The 18,566-nt window shown below is 32.7% G+C and overlaps 1 protein-coding gene and 2 long non-coding RNA genes across 3 annotated transcripts; 1 reads left to right on the top strand and 2 right to left on the bottom strand.

Moving 5' to 3' along the window:
• Positions 1–1,292: 1,292 nt before the first annotated feature.
• On the bottom strand, positions 1,293–6,925 carry LOC112491925 (uncharacterized). The gene is made up of 3 exons (XR_007241379.2): positions 6,552–6,925; positions 5,723–5,795; positions 1,293–2,267 (listed from the first exon to the last, which is right to left on the bottom strand). It is a non-coding gene; the product is annotated as an uncharacterized LOC112491925 (long non-coding RNA).
• Positions 6,926–9,632: 2,707 nt separating this feature from the next.
• Positions 9,633–12,792, bottom strand: LOC107421371 (cytochrome P450 714C2-like). The gene is made up of 5 exons (XM_016030600.4): positions 12,388–12,792; positions 11,238–11,464; positions 10,902–11,143; positions 10,337–10,706; positions 9,633–10,223 (listed from the first exon to the last, which is right to left on the bottom strand). The coding sequence occupies exons 1-5, from the start codon at positions 12,698–12,700 to the stop codon at positions 9,789–9,791; spliced, it is 1,587 nt and encodes a 528-aa protein (XP_015886086.3). The 5' UTR covers positions 12,701–12,792; the 3' UTR covers positions 9,633–9,788.
• A 414-nt stretch (positions 12,793–13,206) lies between these two features.
• On the top strand, positions 13,207–17,659 carry LOC132803874 (uncharacterized). Its single transcript, XR_009639120.1, has 3 exons — positions 13,207–13,523; positions 16,141–16,201; positions 17,386–17,659. It is a non-coding gene; the product is annotated as an uncharacterized LOC132803874 (long non-coding RNA).
• Positions 17,660–18,566: the final 907 nt, after the last annotated feature.

The raw sequence follows: 18,566 nt of genomic DNA, 5'->3' as shown, positions 1-18,566 counted from the left end.
AAGGCCCTATGGTAATCAAGTTTTTTTGCCAATTTGAAAACTTTTTCCTAACGTTTGGGCTTTTTTCTCCTTAGAATCATTGAAGAATATATATTTTACATGTTTTTGCATTTAACACACATTAGGAGACTTGTGGGGGCCAAAAAAGTTGTCAAATGTGATTACTGTAGGGCCTTCGGTAATTACCGATGAAATCGTCGTTAATTTTTCCAGTAAGTTTAAACTGGTTACCGTAGGTTTCATTGGTAATTACCGAAGGCCCTACGGTAATCAAGTTTTTTTGCCAATTTGAGAACATTTTCATAACGTTTGGGGTTATTTCTTCTTGGTATCATTGAAAAATGTATATTTTGCATGTTGTTGCATTTAACACACATTAAGGGACTTGTGGGGGCCAAAAAAGTAGTCAAATGTGATTACTGTAGGGCCTTCGGTAATTACCGATGAAATCATCGATAATTTTTCGAGCAAGTTTAAACTGATTACCGTAGGTTTCATCGGTAACTACCGAAGGCCCTATGGTAATCAAGTTTTTTTGCCAATTTGAGAACTTTTTCAGAATTTTTGGGGTTTTTTTTCCTTAGGATCATTGAAGAAAGTATATTTTGCATTTTTTTCATTTAACACACATTAAGGGACTTGTGGGGGCCAAAAAAGTTGTCAAATGTGATTACTGTAGGGCCTTCGATAATTACCGATGAAATTGTCGGTAATTTTTCCAGCAAGTTTAAACTGATTACCGTAGGTTTCATTGGTAATTGCCGAAGGCCCTACGGTAATCAAGTTTTTTTGCCAATTTGAGAACTTTTTCATAACGTTTTGGGTTTTTTCTCCTTGGTATCATTGAAAAATGTATATTTTGCATGTTGTTGCATTTAACACACATTAAGGGACTTATGGGGGCCAAAAAAGTTGTCAAATATGATTATTGTAGGGCCTTCGGTAATTACCGATGAAATCGTCGGTAATTTTTCCAGCAAGTTTAAACTGATTACCGTAGGTTTCATCGGTATTTACCGAAGGCCTTACGGTGATCAAGTTTTTTTCCCAATTTGAGAACTTTTTCAGAATTTTTGGGGTTTTTTCTCTTTAAGATGATTGAAAAATGTATATTTTGCATGTTTGTGCATATAACACACATTAGGGGACTTGTGGGGGCAAAAAAATTGGTAAAATGTGATTACCATAGGGGTTTCGGTAATTAGCGATAAAACCTACGGTAATTTTTCCAGCAACTACAAATTGAATGCTTTCACTTATTAATGTCATTTTTTCTCTTACTTTGTCAACAATTATCATTAATAAAGCTAGATTTAGCATATTCTCGGTGGAAACACACACGATTGAAGTTGTCGGATGGAATTGTGGTGATTTTTTTACAACGGTGGACAAATGTCAATTACCAACGATGCATCGGTAATTACCATTGGGTAGTAATAGCATCCGTGAAACAGTAAGAAACCTATAAAAACCTGAACACAGAATGATATTTTAAAAACACAATACGACGGATGACTTTGCCAACAAAGCAACACATAAAACCAACATCTATTATGCCAAAATACATGTTAGCGGTTGAGCTACTAATTGCATTCCCTACTACATTGCCTAACACATGAATACCGCATAACATGCCCCCATTGGCTTAATATAGCGTAGAGCAATTTATGGTCCTTCAGTTGAATGGTGCTGTTGGTTGGTAGTGCGATCAAGAGGTACGGCGGCCGAGCATGATCGGCTGTTGTGACCAATCTGTTTGCATACCCTGCATCTATATTGAAGATGCTCCTCTCCTTGAGATTGAATTCTCTTCTTTCTTGGTCTTCCTGACTGTTTGCCAATCTTAGGTGGAAGTACAAGCTGGTTTATGACATCATCTCGAGCATGCCACTGACATTTATCTCCAAGTGGATATATGGTTTCCGAATATGCGTCACAGAGTGAGTCAACTTAGTAATGCACTGAGCAAAGGATATATGGAGAAATATGTCGATGCTTACATGCTTCAATTGCATGGACACAAGGAAATCCATCAATGTCGAATTCCTTGCATGAGCATGTCTTATTTTCTAAGTTGACTACTCAAACGAACATGCCATAGCCAACAATTTGAAACTCGTATAAGTTCAATGGAATAACACGTAAGCCTCTGCCATTATTTGAGCACTCTTGCATGATATTTTCCAACCAATTAGTAACAAGAGTTTGCATTGCAGCTGCGTTATTTCAACGTTCATACCCCTTGTTGATTAATTCTTCAATCATGTCTGCAAACAAAACAGCTCAAAAACATTACAAACTCTAGTATTGCCCTTCCTCCTCATGATAATTATAACATACCATGCCTTCTAATGCAAGGAAAAAAAACTGCTAAATTATAACAAAACCAATATAATATTAAACACAGTAATCACATAATAAAAGCATTAAAAGTTAACTAAAGACTATAACTGTGGATATTTAGATATCATAAAACATCAACAGCAAGTAGACTTCTCATATAAAACATTTAATATGTCCCCAAGAAGATAATAATCATCAAATGTGGCTCCTACCATGGACCTACCAATAATCCAAACCACAACAGCTGTGGTCCTTGTGGTCCTTACAATTTTGAATAGAAACCTAAAGTGGAAGAGCTTGATGATATCATAATATGCTGACAACACAAATAAAATTGGGTGAATAATCTTCCACTAGTTCCTTTCACCCTAAAAAGAAAAAAGTTCATCCCACATAACAAATAGCAGGGAGGATTGAGCATTTCTTAAAATTTAACACTGTTTCAGAACATGTGACAAATAAATTGCTTAATTTTTAAAATCCTAAAAACTAGTTATTAAGTGCACAGGAGAAAAAAGGTTCTTAGATAAAGGTGGAAATTCTGTGGTTCGGTAAAATAAAGTAGAAAGCTAAAGCATAGATATTAATTTGAACATTGTTATATAGATAATGAGGATCCATTAATAGTTCCAACCAAGTCAGAGATCAAAATGCCAACTCCCTGTGTGTAGAATGTACAAATATACAACAATGAAAGGAACTCAATGTTGACCTTAATTTGAAGGTCAGCAAATATGAACTGAACAAGAAGAATATAGGTAATAATAATATTGCACTACTTTGACCAATATAGGAACCAAATGGACCTCCAAAATTCAGAACATCTAAATTTTTTAGTCTGGCTAATGATAAAATGAGGAAAAGCAACATCTAAATTTTGAAGTGCATGTAAATGTTGATATCTATTTGTGCAATTTCAATTGGTTTACTCGTTTTTTCATATGAACACCTTATTTTACATTCATTGTGAGTTTGCCTATTTTCTAATATCTTTTCTTGGCTTTTTTCCCCTTAATGTGTGTGTATTTGTCAATACAATAGATAATATAGTGGTGGCTAAGTTCCAAAAAGCATAATTGATTCGCAGCCAAACCGAGGAACTCATATAAAATGTCTTCCTTGCACAGCTCCCATAGTTTTCTATTATTATCATACGTTAACCTATCATTGCATCTTTTAACATGAAGTGCAGAGGGAAATGATTCCACAACATCATAACTGGAGTTTGAGTTAAATCAATAAATGAAAGCCCCAATGGACTGTTTAAATCAATAAACATGTATGAGAAATGACTAAATTAGAAGAGGATAAATACAAAAAATATCAACAAAGAAAATGGAGAACAATATTTGTGAAGTATCTCTTTGACACAAGAATAATTTACTTGAATAAAAGATATTAAAGTAATAATAATAATATAAATAAAAATAGAAAGAAAAATGCATGCTGATACAAAAAAATAAAGGAAAAACAAAGTGCATTTACATTGGATATTAAGTGTTATGAAGCGGTATGAATGCAAATACTTTAAATCGAAAAACTCATTCTTAGAACTCAAAGAAAGACACTGAAAACAATATCGCTAAACAATTCACTTCGTAAACCATGATTAATGCTGCAGAATAACACTACCCCAGGAAAACTTAACTCATAGAGCCCAAATCCAACTAAAGCTACCAAAGGAATAGCTGAAAGTGGACTCAAAAACTTGAAGAATAGATATAGAAAATCTAATTAACAACAGCTTCAGAATTCCAATTTTTTGTAGGACAAAACTATTTTGGAGAAAACATTAAAAGGCATTAGTGCAAACACTCAACAGCCTTAACAAATATTTGACAATAGTTTTTGTAGTCGAGTTCTATTACTTCTCCAGTTCCCCGTTAGAATGAGAAGCCAAATTTCAGAGCTTCAACTTTTTAGCTTCAACTTTCCTCACTTCCATTTTCTCACTCCACTTCCCAAGTACAACATATATGTTAGACAAAATTACATATGTAGATATTGGCTTAGGATTTAAACTAAATATTTTCTTTGCTAGACAACATTATATAAGGTTAAGCACATTCAAACATAAGACTAGTTAACATTAAATAATTATCAACATCAAAAATTTAAGCTTTAAGAAAACATATAGTTTTAACAAGAATGAAATAGTAAGTGGGATGCTTATTGTTTATTTTTATCATTTCTATGTTCATTACCATTATTTTGGTTCTTTTAGTCTTTGCTCACAATAAAAAAAACAAAAAAAAAAAAAAACAAGGAAATGACGTAAAATGGGGTTTGCAACCAAAAAATGAAATAGGAATAAAAAATTATAAAGTTTTGAGAAAATGTTCCACCAATAAGTGGTGGGTTTTGAATTTTTAATCAAAAAGGTGATAGGGAAGTGTACCATAAACGTTTATAGTGCCCTTGGGTGGTTCCTTATCAGATTTCTTCACCGTGGGATCAGCACAGACAACAACATAAATTTTCTTGTATAGTTCTTCAAGGTTATCTGCTTAATTCCTTCTTCTATGTACTCATTAAAGGATTTCACTCAACCTTCATGCTAATGTCAAAGAATTTGTATGAATATATACCACAATGATGCATATGATATTTTGTGCAGTAGCCAATTATAGTAGCTTGTGTAGGAACCTCGGAAGACAACGTATTGAGGTTATTTTTAATCACATAAAGTGCAATGCACCCATAACTCATTGGAAGAAACTTAAATTATCAATCAACAAAAAGGATGAACATCTTGACTTTTAAAATTAATATTATCAAACAATAGAAAAGCATGATTAAGTAAAAAAGGAAAAATAAAAAGTTCTTCAACAACTCAACTAGAAAAATGTATTCTGATGTGTTACTTCAAGACATTGTATCAAGCATTCTACTTGGCAGTCTTTATCTTTGAAGAAACAAGAGCATGCCTAGAATAGGGCAAAGAAATGAAAAAAGGTAAAACTAAATATTCAGAAATATTCAATCAGAATGAGGACACAAATTAAGCAACTCATACCTACCTAAATGCATAGATGCAATAGGTCCTCCATATCGAAACATGTCAAAAAAGGGCTGCAAAATCAAGATATGCTTAAAAGATAAATTTCAACGAGTAAACACTAAGAAGACAGTGGACACAGGACATAACTTACAAACAAATTGTACTTCGAATATGGAGGAAGAAATGCACGCTAATAAATAACCAAGAGAAACATAAAATAAGATAAAGTACATGTACAAAATAAGAGGTAGATTTCTCTTTATATTAGAATGAAACATACATGCACAAGCTACAAAAGTTAGTGTCAGTTTTCACCATATAAATAAGTGTATTCATAAGATAAAAGCAAAATAAAAAGATTTTGAAAACAATTTTTACCATAAGGTATGGAGGTTTTAATTGTATTGCCTGTCTTTTTGAAGACCTGTGAAGTGATGCGCCCATCTTTCCCCTGTATAGAATATATGTAAATGACACCTTTTGAGGAACACAAAAACCTCACAGAACATGGAAATCAGATTTAATAAATAACACTTATTATCATAATAATAGTTATGAAAAATGTATTTTCTTGTACGGCTGCTTAAAGTTTTAGTTCTTTCACAAATTCTTCTTTTGTTTGACTAGTGTATCCACTTTATAGGGAAAACAATTTCTTTAATTCATTATGCCTCTTTGAAGTACCAATAGCTTGTTCAAGAAATCACATCAAGAATGAGCATTAAAAAGAAAATATAAAAAAGAGCACATAATGAATATGAAATTTGGCCAATTAAACACTAGAACAGAAGAAAATTAGCCACCAAATCTATAGGACCCTATTATGAAACATATCCACTGACGAAGTCCAGGTCCGAAGGGCCAGCATAAATTAATTGGAAGTCCAGGTCCAAAGTGATAATATAATGAAAACTAATGAAAAAAGACTTGGTTAACTTTTTAACATTTGATGAAAAAATTTGTTAGTGGGTCATTGTAAAGAATGACATGCTAAACTTCCATAAGAAAAATCTTCACCTCTGCCGCACCAAAGCTTTCCATATAACCATTGGCAAAAAACATGCTCTACTTAACAGCTTAATGATAATGATGGAATTCTAAAACATAATACTATCTCCTTATTCATGCATTCAAAGTATAAACCAGAACAGAATTTCTAAATCGAGAAAAGTCGAAAAGGGATGAAAGGAGAAAGGGCAATGCTTACCTGCTGTGGTTGGTTTGTTATCTTCCCTAAGAACACGTATCGTGAGTGAGGATAGGTTTGAGGGAAGATTGCAAAAAGGGGTTGTGTTGACATGGCATAGGTTCCGACCACCGTTTGCCCTACTAATAAGTTCTGTAGATAACCGAAGCCGTGAAGATGAGAAAGAAAAGTCGCCGGGAGAGGAAAGAAGTTGCTGGAAGAATTTAAGAGCTCCTATTGTAAGAGGGAAATGGATCCTAGAGAAAGAGAGAGTGAGGGAAAAGAATCATGTGGAGAAGAAGGAAAAGGAAATGGAATGGAGCAAAAGAAATATCAAATAAAATAACAAAAAAACAGATAAGAAATAAAGAGAGAGAGAGAGAGAGAGAGAGGGGGGGGGAGGGAGGGAAATTAGATACGAAATGTGATAGGTGGGATACTGGTAAGAGGAAGAAAGAAATTGTAAGTGATTTAAAGGGTAAGGGTAGAGTTGAAATATTGAAAAAAATGTGGGTAGACAAAAAAGATTTAAAAAAAAAGGAGTATTTTTCATTAAGCCCTTTAAAATAAGGGCATTGGACCAAATTCCCCTTGAGGCATATCCAACTTATGTGCACATAAGCCCAAATGTTGGCCCTTTGTTATTTTCAAGTGTATGAAAATTGATATTGGACAGAACATGGACAAGCTTAAAATTTATATGAGCAAAGTTGATTTAGTGATTTATCTTTCATATCCACACTTTTAAATTGTCGATTCAGTATTTTTTTTTTATTTTTTTTATTTTTTTGGAGCATCAGGATTCTGTCTCCCTTTGCTCACTAATATATTTAGGTGTCTATTTGCTACCTATTTTAATTGGGCTTATAGTGTAATCTTCAACATTGATGGCCCAAAATTTTTGGGAATTACCATAGATCCTATAAACTAATATTTTTGGGAACAAAAAATTTGTTATTTTAAGATAGTAGTTTCTTTATTGATCAGTAAATAATTTTATTAATCAATTGATAAATAAATATTTATTTTTGACCAAAATACATTTATGACTTAAAATAAAGTTCTTTAATATATTTTATGAATGTTTGTGCTATTTCTTATATATATCTAGTCAATTAGTAATTTATAGATTTATTGGGCTCTAAATAATTTTATAAAAAAATAGTGATTATGCATCCAATGAGGTTTTCAATTTAATACACTTTTCCTTTTTTCATTTATCATTTTTCAATTTACCACACCAGCAAGGTAAAAAGTAAATAAATATATAAAATAAAATAATAGTACACTAGCTTGAGTTGACACCCAAAAATACATATATATATATATATATATTATTTAAAATTAGGTTATTAGTTTATTGAACATTCATTTTATGGGGGTTCCCAGGATGAAGCCAGGATTTCGGGACGGTCAGGACAAAATAAAAATTGATACAAAAATATAAAATATAAATATACTATAATTTATTCAGTTCCATGTCATCAATAGTAGTACAATGAATTTTTAAAAAATAAATAAATAAAATACAATTTTGTGATATTTTATATAACGTAGCTTATGAGAGAGAAAAAAAAAAATACATAAGTTCGTTTATAATAACTTAAGCGAAAAGTGTTAATTAATTAAGTTATTGTGATCTATATATCTGGTGAAAGAGTATTATGAGAGCAAAATATTTTAATTTAACTATTACTTCACTTGCATTGCAAAGAAAAAGGGAAAAAAAAACAAAAAAAAAAAAAAAAACTATTATGTCATATGGAAATTAATATTCTCTCTCTCTCTCTCTCTCTCTCTCTCTCTCTCTCTTTTCTGTTTTTACTGTATAGTATCTTTTTGGTCGTTTCCTGTTTCTCTATAGTTGTTGGATATAATAATTGTCATCTTCCTTCAATAATTTTTACTTTTTCTTATTAGTGAGCATTTCAATTGTGAAGCAATAAAAAAACACAATAATGGTCAGGTCGACATCATAGATATTGTTTAACTGGTTTAATATTTGTCAAATTAAGTTAATTGATTACCTGGCTGTATTTAGTGCAGTTAATAATGTTTTTAATTTCAACTGGTTCTTAATTAATCGTTTGAGGTCCAAAATATAACATTTTTTTAATCCCATAGTATGAAATAAATAACATACAAAGGAAACTTTCGGTGGATTTAAAGTATCTCATGTGAAGCAACTCTTCTCCAATGATTGGCTGCTTTGTATTATGTTTATTTATTTATTTTGTTTTTGTAATTTCATCATGTGATTATCAAGAAATCAATTTGCCAAGTAGCTGAAATCATAATCATTCCCTACCACATTGTAATATAACTTCTACCACTAGCAATGTTATTGTCATTTTAATTTGCAAATTAGTCCATTAATGACAATATAATAAAATTAAAAGGGAACATTTGGGTTAAGAAACACTTTTAATTTTTGAAATTGAATGTTTTTATTTTAAAAACATTTGCTCAATTGAGTTATAAATTAAAACACTGACCTAGTCTTCTAATTTGGAGGTGGTTAACAATTTTGATTATTAGAAATTGATTTTCAATTCTTTCAATATTATTTGACTGTCTCTCTTATGCTCATAAATTGTGAAAAATTACTCCTGAAGTATTCTATTGAACCGATCATTTATTTATTTTTTTTTAAAGTGTGAAATTGAGTTATTAAGTGTTTAAGCACATTTTTAGCACAAAAAAGGAAAAAAGTTTTAGCACATATATTTTATTTTATTTCTTAAAAGTAGTTCCAATTAGTTAATAGGTGCAATGATCATTTTTTTATGGGCCCGAATTGGACCACCTGAAGATGGAATACATGGGCCCTATAGCGGCCCCAAGTTTCTATTGTGTAAGAAGGATTATTTTACAATGGGTGAGTTTTTTGTTTCTTGCACATGAAGCTTATTTGACTTTATACACGCGTCTTCCAAATAATACTGCAATTAGAATTTCCCTTGCAAAGCTCGAAAACAAATACTCCTTAACAAGCACACTTTATCATATCAGCATCGTTTGCATCCATCAGATCCATCAGCCTTACATAATCTAATTCTTTCCTATGTATTTTATTTTATTTTTTTAATGCATGAACTCTACAAATAAAGCATGAGAGCCAACAAAGACAGTAATTGTGAATTTCCATTTTTTGTTGTTTACATGACAAAGCAAGGAGAATAAAAAGCATATTTATATGAGCTACAAGGACATCCAATAACATACTGATTACTGCTCCAAACTGTCTGGTCAGTTTTCTCACCAAAGTTGAAGTCTTCTCATATGGAGTCTAACTCCATCTTTAGGTTCAATAACCAACCTAAAAGCTGGGCAGTGTTGGTATGCTGGTGACAGAGAAAAGCAAAACTTTGATAGTATAAGAGATAAAATCACCTTCAGCTCTATCATGGCCAAGTGTTGGCCAGCACAAACACGATTTCCGAGTCCAAATGGTATATAGGCATGAGGAATTTTGGAAGCTTCGAGAACTCCATTCTGAAATCTCTCAGGATTGTACTTGTGGGAATCAGGGCCCCATATATGGGGGTTTTGATGCAACATTGAGATTGGAATTTGAATGTTCACTCCTTTTGGTACCAAAATGTTTTTGAGCTTCATATCCTCCAGGGCTTCCCTTCCTACAAACACTGCTGGTGGGTAAAGCCTCAGTGTTTCTTGAATCACCATGGTAAGCTGTGAGGATTTCAAGACAGAACAGACTCACCATCATTTTGGGTGGTGGTGTATACATGAAGAAATATAAACTTTATAAATCAAAGAATTTGGATGTCACGAATAGAGCCTACTGTTTTCATGCTTTGAAGCATATCAGCATTTGGAACTCCATCTCTGCAGATTTCAAGCACCTCAGCACGAGCACGATCTTGCCATTCTGGATTCGCAGCTAAAAGCATCAAACTCCATGACGCTGCAATGGCAGTGGTCTCATGGCCAGCAAAGTATATGTTCTTGCAGTTATCCACAATGAACTTGTCCCGAGTTATTCCTAAAGTTAGGCTATCGCCATCACTGTAATTTTTGGCACTCTCCAGTATCATTTGTAAAAGGTCCCTCTCATAAGAAGCTTCAACTCGATGTTTCACCACTGATAATATCATTGATTTTATCTCTTTCTCTAATCTCCACATCTCCTTATTGCTCTTGTTTGGCATGTATCTATATGATTTTATATACTTATGTTTGTCAGCACAACATATAAAAAGTATGTCTACTTCATTCAAATGTTGTTAGCAAAATATATGCTGTGAAACAAATAACAAAACACTAAAATATGATTACAGTAATGAGTCTAACACAGAAACTCCATGCATGATGTTTTGAAATGTATTATAAAAGGATTTTTAGTAGTACCTTGATCCAGGAACCCCGATGGTTTGGTTGGACATGACCTTCTGAAGGTTCCTGATTTTTGAGAAAATTTGTTTTCCTTGAGAAAAATTGCTACCAAAACAGGCTCTTGAGATAATATCGGCGGACAAACTTCTCAAATCTTGGTCTATATTAATGTCTGCAATTTCTCCCTCACTTTTGATTCTGCTCTCCCAAGATTCTAGTAATGATGTTGTAGAGTCCACCATTAGGTTCACCATGCTCTTAAACAAGATTTTAGCTTAAATTAGATACAAAAACAAGCACAATCTTCATCCACTGACAAGATTCACAACATTAAGCATAGGGAGATTTTACCTTAACCTTATCAAGGTATAACTCCGGAGCAATAATCTTCCTTTGATGAGCCCATATGGATCCACTTGTAGCTAAAATACCCTGGCCCAACAGCGGTCCACGATCCTTGGATAGATAAGAAGGCTTTCCTAAGTTCAACGATGTGCACAGGCTAACTTCCTTCACCATCTCTGCATCAGTGATGCATAATATCTGTATGCTTCCAGTTGAATACATGAAAACTGGCCCTGTCCCACAGTTACATAATAAATATTAATACCTGAATGAGCATGCTCATCTCTATAACCTATAATAACAAAGGCAATGAGTCAACTTTTGTTGACTTTATTTAATTAATTATTTTTCCTATCCTTGCCATCTAGCTTGCTCTGAGTGGTATAAATGCCTTAATAACAGCATAATGACCATGATTTCTTAAAGTCCTTTCAACTGTTTCTCGGTTTTTTTTTTTTTTTTGGGTAAATATTTCTCAGTTTTCTTCTGTTTGCTGTTTAGGAACTTAGTTTTAGAGCAAGTTATTTACCAAATTTTGATATCAACCCACTTTACAATATGATCTTTGCTCATATTTGATCCCCACTAGTGGTTTTTCTTTATCTAATATGCCTCTTTTTGGAAGTTATAATACCATACCCTGCAAGTTGATTTACTAGAAGATTAAGCCTTACAAGCAAAAAATGTGAAAGGTCTATTCGGTTTACAAAAATGATCTTCTCTAGGTCTTCCTCAAACTTCCATTTTCTCATACCTTTATCAATTCTTCTCTCTCTTTAGCTATCTTTATCCTCTCATTCCTCACCACCCAGTGTTTTGTCTTCCTCTACTCTCTCTCTCTCTCTCTGGGAAAAAATAAAAAAAAGAAAAAAGAAAAATGAAAAAAAAGTGAAAACTCTAAGAATAGACCATAAATTGTTGCTGTTTTTGTTTTTTTGTTTTTTTGTTTTTCTTTTTTTCATCACAAATAAAAAAAATAAAGGTTTTTGCACGGTAAAAATAATAACAATGTTATTGTACGGAAATAGATAAGGAGAATAAAAGTAAAAACTCTAAACAAAACTCTTCAAATTCTAAAAACACAAAAATGGCTATGTAAGAAATGACAAAACAGAGATCAAGTAGCTGAAGAGAAAGAGAGAAAGTGAGAGAGTACCATATTGAGTTTGCCACTGCTTGAGATGAGGGAAGATGGTAGAAGGCCAATCATGGGAAATATTATTTGAAATAATGGGTTGCTCTTGCTCTTGTTCATGGTGAGCCTCTATTGCCGTTTCTGTTGATTTTGAGTGAAGCTTGAGATGGATATTCTTGATTTCTGGAATATTTCCCAAGAAAATTGAAGGGCAAGGCCCTCTGATTCCCTGTTTCTCAAGCTTTGATCTTTGCCTTTTTGGCTTCATTATTAAGTATTCATAAACATATAAGAACAACACCAAACACCCACCAAAAAATACAGAAACTAGCATCTCTTTTGCTATTTCTTTCTTCTTTTCTCAATATGTCCCCTTAACTTTTTTAATATGCAGAGATGCTTAGATATGGATGAAAATTTCATTGTTTTTGGTGTATATTTATATATATATATATATATATTCTTTAAGTACAGTGATTATGCTTCTCGCAAACTTATGTAGACAAAATTTATTTTATAGCAACCTGTTGATTTCTAGGATATATTTAATATTAACCTTGTCTTTTGTGTTTGTTTTGAACTTCGTTGTATTCTTTATAGCGCACTAATACCCCGTAATAAAGGGTACATTTCACTAAAGCCCATACCATAAATGCCCTTAGTCTCTGGGTAAGAATAAATTGCAAAGACTATAATACACTTTCAATTTATTTAAACAATGAAAAATAAAATATTACATGGATACTCTTAGAAATTTGCTATATGATATATTTACATTGAGAGGTTGATAAAAAATGCGCTTCTTCTTAAGCCTTTTTTATTTTTATTTATTTTTTTATTTTTTAAATTTTTATCGTTGGATTAATCAACAGTCCATATTAGCTTCTTCAAATTCGAAATTCTCTCCCAACAAAACTTCGCGAGCTTCCTTCCCCTTCCCTTTCCTTCGCATCCCAAACACCATCGCCCACTTCCTGAATTCAATGTCAAATAGAAGTCAAAGGAAACCCATTCGTCCGAAACCAATCATCGAGAGCCTTCATTGACAATGGAGAAGTACCCATCAAAGGAGAAAAAGAAAAAAAAAAAAAAAAAAAACCATTGATAGAGAAAAACCCATCGGAGGAAGAATCCATCTCCAATAGCGGGAAGCGAAGGTTCATCCCAATCATTTTTATTTTGGTTTTTGTCATATACCTGTTTGATGAACTGCTTGACATGCCATGGCCGTACTTTTTGAAATGTTACTTTGTCATTGTGAATGTAATTATTGTAAATTTACAAACTTTTTCTTAATAATTCCAGCAAATTTAGCGAAAAATTTCCATTTGGAACAGGGCAAATTTACTTTTACATACACTATAAGACTGCCTTTCAAGAATTTTTTTATACTTTACAGTGACAAAGGTTAGAATTAATTTAGAATGGAAAGCTATAGAAGAAAAATAATCATAATTGGATATTATTATCAATTATTTATTATATCATACATTTGAACCTAGGTTTTTGTACTTTGTCATGTTAGTAGGAGTGTAGTGCTTATCGTGTAAGATAAGACCAAATGAACTTATTTAATTCCCAACAACTTTGTCTTTTTATTTGTTTTGCTTTACCTTGCTGTGAAGAACTTGAATTATGAGGTAGGAGATTTGTTATATAATATTATGTGTATGTCTGGTCTTGAACTAGTCCTACTTAAGGATAGCTAAGCTTTTTCCACATATGGTCTTTGATCTTGTATTAAATATAAAAGGTTGCACTTGGTTTTTTTGAACTATGGTAGCCGAGTTCAGTAAAAATAAGGGTAGTGAAAATAGGGGATAAAGGAAAATGTGATCACAAGTTATTTCTCTTGCAATCTTTTGGTAAATAAAATTGAATGTCCTTCATACTTGTTAATTGAAGTTTTTGTTAGCAAATTTGATCATTATAAGTTCGGAACTTACTGGAACCTTTGTTAGCAAAAGTGTGGATGTGTGAGGTTGATCTTGGTTATTGATTTATGCATATTGATGAAATCTTTTGCTTAATTGTTTATCTAGCATTTAGCTCTGTAGTTCTATCTTTTTTCAATTTATCAGATTTAAGAATATATTTGGTTGATTAATATTTTATCTTATAGCCATTCAAAGCTCCATTGGCTAATAAATTTAGTATTCGAGAACTTAATACCTTTTCTTTTTAAGGACCTAAGCCAGAACTTGATTTCCATAATTTGGACTAAAAGTAAAGAATAGTTTTTACTCTGAAATATCTTTCTCCTTTTTATATGATATGTATTATATGTAAGTATATTATATCATGTGGAATATGATAGTAATGTAATGTTGATTTTATTGTATTAGATGTTAGCATAAATGATGAAGAGTTAGAAGCAATTAATCATTCTATAGGAGTTGAAAAAACATATCACTACTGTCATATTTGAATTCCATTGATGATCTTTACATTCCCCAAGTATCAGAAAACTGCAAACCAAAGGTGAGACTAAAGTTTGATTCAATCGATGTGATTCATTAGTTTTACATTAACTATTCAAACGAGGCGGGATTTAGTGTTCGACGTAGTTCTAATAGGAGATGTAAAGATACCAATGAAGTTATAATGAAAAAATTTGTATGTTATAAGGAAGGAGTATGTAACACCCCGTACAAAAAAATATATATGATTAAACAAGTTTGACCAAGTGAACAATATATGAGTTCAAGTTGACTTTTTCAATAGCCAATATTTTTGGTTTGACTGAGGTACTATTGTGTAGATCTCATCGATAAGAGTTCATAGACTGGTGGCACGCCAAATTCTGAGTTACAGATAAAAAAGTTATGGTTCTGAGAAATTTTAAACATAAGTTTTAAATCAGTGTCCAAGCCAGTCCCCAGTTTTTGTTTGTTAGTGACCCAAGGCTTTATATAAGCCTAGGTAAGCATGTCAAACAAGAAATAAAGCCCAAAATACCAATTTCTTCCCTAAAACCCAATAAATTCTCTCCTCAGACCCGTGGGTCCGAACTGGATCGTTTCGACCCGTTTACCGTCGAACCAGGTCACCGCCGTTTTGTCCATTTCCGGCCAAACACCACTTACACGTGCCATCCAACTAGAAAGGTCACTTGAAGGTGAGCTGGACGCGCCCAGATCGGGCCGGCGAATCCGCAACGTCCGGCGAAGTGGGTGGCCGGATTTTCTCATTTCTTGGCCGTTTCAGGCCAACCCATGCACCTTTTCCACTAATTTCGACCCCTCTGAGCTCATTTCCGTGGTTATTTTGTCTAGATTCCTCACCGTTTGAAAGATCCAACAATAGAAAATTCGACCAATGCTTTAATAGTATTTTCCGGCCGCCGGAGGAAACTTTGGACCAAGGTGAGCATACTAGTAGGTTCCTTGTCTCTTGGGCTTTCCATCAATATAAAGTTTGTGAATTTTGGAGGTCGTTTGATAATTTTTCCATTTTTGGGTCAATTAGTTAATTTTCGGATAAGTTGGGGACTATATTTGGACAAAATAAGTCAAATTAGTTAAAATTGGAGTTGAATTAGTAAAATTGGATATTATTAGGACCCATTAAGTGGTTCGATTTTGAAATATTAGGCTTCGGGTGAAAATTTCCAATTTTAGGTACCGGGTCCTAAGGACACGCGGTATAATTAGACTGTCTGGTGTCCAATTTATGCAATTTTGTAGTACTGTAAATCATCTTGAGATATTTGGGCTATACAAGTGTCTCTGGTTTAGTTGTTTGGAGCCTAAGAAATATTTTATTATATTACAGGCACTCGAGTTGAGCCTGGAGGCGATCTTGTAGAGGAGCAGGCGTGAGCATCTACAGTACTGTGAGTGGTTATTAGTTTTAAAAATGTTTTGGGTATATAGTATAATATATATATGTGGTTTGAGTATTTTACTTATACCTATCGTTTGATTTGAATGTTCATTCTATGGATACATGAAGATCTGCTTTTACGTATATGTGTTATAATTTTATATGACTTTTGTCAATATTTTAAACGTTTGGCAATTCTAATGATTTCATGAATGAACTTGTGGTATTTAAATATTTTGGTATTTGAATTGAGGTTTTAAATCACTTTGGAAATTAATCGATATGAGAAAGCATAATAAAAATTGTATGATTTTAAGTATGTTCAAATATTTTATAAATTTTTAGATGCTTAAAATCGGTTTATAGTGAATATATTTCACTGTGGTATTTTCTTATTTTAGTAAGAAATCATGATTTGAAGTTTTTTTGAAATATTTAGACAAGCGGTTGAGCGTGAATATTAAATTATAATTTATAATACGGTAGGATACTGTATCGGTTATTTTAGATTGATGTACTGTATAGTACCAGAGTTTTGTTCAGTATTATATTACAGCGTGCTGGGTTTACCACGGTGCCATGAAGTTAGTTTCATCCAACGGTTATCTATTATTACCATAGACTGTAAGGTCGGGTATATCCGACAGTTTATTATTATTACCACGGTGCCATGAGATTGGTATCATCCAACGGTTTATTATTGCCACGGACCGTGAGGTTGGGTACGTCCCGACAATTAATTGATATTTCCACGGCACCTTTCGTATATTGAGGGTCATGAGATGGGTGTCTCTCACGGGTTACAGATTGGTACATCGTTTGGTACATTGTGTACGTTTGAACATATTGTTGATTTACAAACATTGTGGTGATTTCTGCATTTTCATATTTATTTGGTGGAACTGTATTTATTATATTTTATGCTCAAATATTTATATCTTGATTTGAGACATTTTATAATATTACAATGATCGTCCATTTTATATTTGAGTATCGGTTTTATGATATAGTAAATCGGGATACAAGTTTGGGTTTTGTGAAATGATTTTTAAACGGAAAACTTTTCAAACGAGTGGAACGAGAGGTCTTGAGAGAAAGATTTTTCAGAAATAAATTATTATTTTTCTATTATACTATGCCACTCACTGAGATTTCTTTATCTTACGTTTTATTGTTTTAAATTCGTTCCCCTAGGCCCAGGCAGCTAGTAGCAGTCTACTTCGCGCTCAGCTTATCGTTTTGTTCCTTTCACAACAGCAGCCGTATTTATCTTTCCTTTATCTACTGTTATCTTTTAGATTTATTTATTACTTATTTGTACTCCTGGACTTCGTTGATACTCTTAGAATGCTCTGATTTTAGATATGGGACTCAGTAGAGACCATGGTACTTATGCGTGTAGTTATGGCCTATAGTACAGTAGGCCGGTTGTAGACTTTATGCTATTGTGGATTTATTCATTTTTTTTTTATATACATATTGAGGTATTATTGTTATCGCTTGTGTTTGTTGTCCACGTTTTAATATGAGATTCCATTGGATATTCTCTAAGGATTGTCCAGTGGGATTTCACTAGGCGGGGCCACCCGAGGGATCCTGGGAAGGTTCCCGGGGTGGGTCTTTTCAGAGTATCTTATAAAAAAGTTGATGGAAAAAAAAAGTATCGAGGGATAGTAAGAGAAAATTGTAGGGCAAAACTTGCTGTGTTCAAATCAAAATTGGGGAAATATGTCATCATTGTATTTATTCTAGAACATAGTCATCTATTAGCAACCCCTGAAAGAGTATATTTTTTGAGGTCATATCGTAGTGTTTTTGAAGCCAAAAAATACTAACGCATTAGATTTTACTAGTAAATGTAATAACTCACCGACAAGTAAGCATTCTTGAATTTCAAATTGGAGGTGTAGAGAATATTGGATGTATAAAGAAGGATATCTATAACCATAAAACTAAGTTGCGTAATAAAATGACAGGACAAGATACAAAACTATTGAAAGAATATTTTCTAACAGAGTAAGAAAGGGATCCATCATTCATTTTCGAAATAGATACAGATGATGATTGTTAACTAGAGCATTTTTTTAGGCTGATTTTGTTTCTAAAAGACCTTATGGATGTTATGGTGATGTAATTGTATTTGATACAACTTACAATACTAATCAGTATAGTATGATACTTGCACCATTGGTTGGGATTAACAATTATGATCAAATAGTCCTATTTATGTGCATCCTTAAGTGATGAAAAAATTGAATTTTTTGTTTGGTTATTTAAGTTGTTGTAGAAGACCATGATTGGCAACAACCCAAAACTAATTATCATTTATCAAGATCCTGCAATGACAAAGGCTATGGCTCAGAGCCTACCAAATA

Source organism: Ziziphus jujuba, chromosome 5 (genome assembly GCF_031755915.1).
Source record: "Ziziphus jujuba cultivar Dongzao chromosome 5, ASM3175591v1".
In the NCBI taxonomy this organism is placed as follows: domain Eukaryota; kingdom Viridiplantae; phylum Streptophyta; class Magnoliopsida; order Rosales; family Rhamnaceae; genus Ziziphus; species Ziziphus jujuba.
The sequence above is the reverse complement of the archived record's forward strand: the minus strand, read 5'-3'. Positions and strand labels throughout refer to the sequence as shown.